Consider the following 4,534-nt stretch of genomic DNA (forward strand, 5'->3'; position numbering starts at 1 on the left):
ATTTCCCCCGCGCAGCCGAGTTTCTCGAACATATCTCCAAACGTCCTGTCTATGTCTTGAAGTAACGCTTCTAACGGTGGCAGCCATTTCGCCCTAAATAAAAATAAAATACAATTAACATTTAAAGTTTAATTTTAAGGGAAAATTAGTAATCTATACTAATATAAAGAGGAAAGTTTTTTTTTGTATTTGATTCACGTGAAATTATAAGACAGATTATAAAAATTCTTTCACCATAAGAAAGGTAATTTATCTGTAACTACTTTTTTTAAATGTGTACTGTAATGGCTGTACATTTTTAAATTTCATGCTCAGAAAGTCGAAAAAAGCAGTTAGTCTATACTAATATTATTAAAAGGAAACATTTGTATTTTTGTAAATTATTGATTCACGTAAAAATTACAAGACAGATTTATTTGTGAGTAACATAGGCTGTATTTTTTTTAAATTCCAAGCGGAAGAAGTCGCGAGCAACAGCTAGTAACATAAAGAGGAAAGATTTGTATTTTTGTAAATATTGAAAAAACTTAAATACTACTGGGGCGATTTTAAAAATTTTAACATTAAAAACCTACATTATATTTTTTACTATTTTTTTAATCCCACGTGAACGAAGTCGCGGGTTACTGATAGTATTACATACTTGATACGGTTCATTTTGATTTCGAGCTGTTTGCTGACGTCACCGGAGCTCTCTACGTCATTCTTCAGTTTTGCTATCATCTGCTCACGTTCTTCATACTCCTTTACGGCCTGGAAAGTACATTTAGGACTCAAAAACTACTACTAAACTATTTCACTACAATCATAGAATCCGTAGTCAGTAACTAATTTAACACGATTTAAAAAAATATATTGCGTGTACAATCGGAGAGTTTCGTGTACAGTCGTGTAAAATCGGTTATGATCGTGTAGTATCGACTACAGTCGTGTAACATCGCGAACAGTCGTGCACAGAAGTGTAATAAGGTAGATGTAGTTCATGAAATATAATCTGGTATAGTCAGGTACAATCATGAATAGTAGTGTATGGTCTAATACAGTCATGCACAACAGTGCAATCTGGCAGCCTTTGACATTAGTATGATCTGGTACAGTCGTGTAATCAGGTACTATCATGTAGTCATCTAAGTAGTGTAATAGTGCACAGTTATGTGCAGAAGTGTGTTGGTACAATCGTATAATCATTCACAGCAGTGTAGGTCTGATACATTCGTGTACAGATATGAAACCACTACTGTAATCAACTGTACTAATACTGTACTACTACTGTACTGTAATCAAGTACAATCAGGTACAATACTGCCCGTAGTGTATTCGTTTACAGTTATCACGTAGTGTAATCTGGTACAATCTTCAAGAAATGCAGTTATGTACAGTTCTGCACGAAATGTAAACATGTACAGTCCTGTAGTCATTGTATCAGTCGTTGTAGTCAAGTATTGTGCGTGTGGTACAGTCGTGTAGTCATTCACAGTAGTGTAATCTGGAACAATCGTGCACAATAGTGTGGTCCGATACAGTCCTGTAGTCAAACATATACTGTATCCGTGTACAGTCGTGCACAGTAGTGCGATCAGGTACAATCGTGTAGTCAGCATTGGTATTGTGCGTGTGGTACAGTCGTGTAGTCATTCGTAGTTGTGTAATCGGGCACAGTCGTGCACAGTAGTATGGTCTGATACAGTCGTCTAGTCATGCACATAGTGTATTCGTGTACAGTCGTGCACAGTAGTGTGATATGGTAAGATCGTGTAGTCATCATAACTATTGTGCGTGTGGTACAATCATATAGTGATTTACAGCGGTGTAATATAGTACAGTCGTGCATAATAGTGTCCGATAGTCGTGTAGTCAAGCACATAGTGTATTCGTGAACAGTCGTGTACAAGAGTGTAATGTAAAGTCGTAGTGTCTCTCACCCTGTCATCCCCTTCATCCATGCAGTTAACCCTGGCCTGCAGCTCGTAGCAGTGCGCCATCAATTCATTGACCTCACTGGGCAGCACCGCAAAGTCCTCAGTGTAAGGAAAGTCGGGGTCGTTCGGTAGTTTATTATTACAACATCTTTTGGCCTCGATTAGCTTCTCTTTGGCATTCGTTTTTACACGAATTAGTTGATTATCTATGTTCTCTAATGTTGCCTGAAATGTAATAATTAAATGATAGCTAGTCACAAATATAAGATTTATATTTTTGTATGTATTAAAATAACTCAAAAACTATTGGGCCGATTTTAAAAATTCCTTCACCAGTTAAAAGCTACGTTATCAGTGAGGGATATAGGCTATGTTTTGTACTAGTTTCAAATTCCATGTGGTAATTATATCAATATTTTTAAAGATTAATAGGCAAACAAAATGAAAACTTCCTTTCAAATTTAAAAGAACTTAGTATTTATCAAGTAAAAATTCATGAAGCGAATATTGTCTAAATAGGAGTCATAGAAATGTCGATAGTTTAATAAAAATATAAATAAATAAAACTCACTTCCACGTTTCTCATCTCGTATTTCAATTCTCGTAATTTTCTTTCTTCACAAACTATGGAGTGTCTGTTAAAATCTAATTTCACCTGAAAATTGAAAAAAAATGTTGATAAACATTTTAAAGGAGAATCATTAATTATTGTTTTTTTTTACATGTTTTTAAAAAACTCAAAATTCATTTTCTTGAGAGGTTTAAATTTTTTTTGTAAAATCTGTGCAATGGTCAAATACATTTTTTAAAATCATAATCATATAAATGCGAAAGTATGAATGGATGTTTGTTGCCACGTTTTTCTAAAACGTCTTAATGGGTTTCAATGAAATTTGTCGTCATGGGTTGATTAGATTTTTTTTTTAATATAGAGCGTAAAGTCGCGATCAAAAGTTAGCAAAAAATCATTTATTTAACACATAGGCTACTCACTTTCTTTTTTTAATTCCACGCGGACGGAGTCGCAGGCGAAAACTAATCATAATTTTGTAATTTCATGTAACTTTGCATAGGAAACTTATACAGATTATTAATGTTATTTTCTTTCAAAATTATTTAAGTAATTACCTTACATATCTCCATACTAATGATTTTATCCTGCAATCTTCTCATAGTGCCAGTTAATTCCTGATGTCGTTGGCACAGCTTCATGACGCACTCCCGCTGCTTCTGTTTACATCTACTTCTCTCCACTTCTATATTCAATGTCGGCTCGTTCTCAATATCTTCTACCTTTTTTATTTGTAGACGGATTTGTGCGGATAGTGTTCTAACCTAGAAATTTTGATTAAAATTAAATAAAAATTGCAAATACACAAATGACAATGAAGGCCCTTGACATGGATATCAATTACCGTTACCATGGCAACCTTGCTTCTTTGATGCTATTTATTTATGGTTTTTGTCCCTTTCCCGAATGGAATTTTTTTCCAATTTAATTACCTCTTAATATTAAGAGCATAACAAAATGTATAGCCTAAAGCGTGTAAGTGTAGGGGTTATTATTAAAAGAATAATTCATAAACATACTGTGACTAGCGTTCGCCCGCGACTCCGTCCGCGCGGAATAAACAAAAACAAAAGCAAATAGTCTATGTGTTCTTCCAGATTATCCTCTACATCTATGCCAAATTAAATCAAGATCCCGTCAGCAATTTAGATTACAAACTCTAACAAACATCCATCCAAACTTTCGCAATTATAATATTAGTAAGATTGACATCCTACATAACTGTTTGTAAGTAACTGTTTAACAATGGTAGAGCCCGCTTTAACAACTTCGCACGAATAGGCCGACTCGCCCCCAGCAATACCACGAACACACAGAAAACAGGCGTCAAGTGGAAGCAATTCTGTGTATAGTCTGATGAGTGTGGAGCCGGAGGCCTAATTTTACTCCCTTTTCCTTTCCACCCTTTTCTTAAGAAGAAAGGACGGGAAGGAAAAGTGGATTGATAGTGGAGGAGACGCATACGAAGGGGAAATGTCCTCTTCATGTGCGTCTCCTCCTTCGTCAATGAAGGGTAGGCAGCGCATCTGCAATTTCGGATGTTTATGGGCAGCGGTCGCTTTCCATTTCGGTGGATTCAGGTGGCCGCTTGCAAGTTTGCCAACTTATGTTATAAAATAAAAGTAACCCTTAAAAGTTTTTATTTTCCCCATATGTTAAAAACGATAAATCCATCTTACTTTTTCAACATTTTCATGAATAACTCTCCTCGCTGCGTTTAACTTGTTTAATTCGGTTTCTAAAGACATCAGTTTATTGTCAATTTCTTCCATCCTTATACTGTGTTGCCGAGAAGTCTCTTGATGTTTTGTTAATCTGGAAATTTTTATATCAAATAAGTAAAATATTCTAAAACGAGCTAAAAAAGGGATAACATTCAACAATGGATATTTAAACGTCACTCTGTTTACTATCCAGTTTACATATATTTTTTTATAACATAAGAAGGCAAACGAGCAAGCGGCCACCTGAATCCACCGAAATGGAAAGCGACCGCTGCCCATAAACATCCGCAATTGCAGATGCGTTGCCTACTTTTTATTGA

General features: G+C 35.3%; 1 protein-coding gene across 1 annotated transcript in view; it reads right to left on the reverse strand.

The window, feature by feature from the left end:
• LOC106109942 (structural maintenance of chromosomes protein 5) overlaps window positions 1-4,534 on the reverse strand; it is a 14,597-nt gene that overhangs the window by 990 nt on the left and 9,073 nt on the right. The window contains exons 10-14 of the mRNA XM_013291600.1: window positions 4,170-4,305; window positions 3,048-3,254; window positions 2,491-2,574; window positions 1,923-2,144; window positions 644-753 (exon numbers count right to left, since the gene is read on the reverse strand). Coding sequence (XP_013147054.1) covers window positions 644-753; window positions 1,923-2,144; window positions 2,491-2,574; window positions 3,048-3,254; window positions 4,170-4,305 — 759 coding nt within the window. The remainder of the gene's footprint in view (window positions 1-643; window positions 754-1,922; window positions 2,145-2,490; window positions 2,575-3,047; window positions 3,255-4,169; window positions 4,306-4,534) is intronic.

The sequence above is a fragment of the Papilio polytes genome, unplaced genomic scaffold (genome assembly GCF_000836215.1).
Source record: "Papilio polytes unplaced genomic scaffold, Ppol_1.0 DF820956.1, whole genome shotgun sequence".
NCBI classification, from domain to species: Eukaryota; Metazoa; Arthropoda; class Insecta; order Lepidoptera; family Papilionidae; genus Papilio; species Papilio polytes.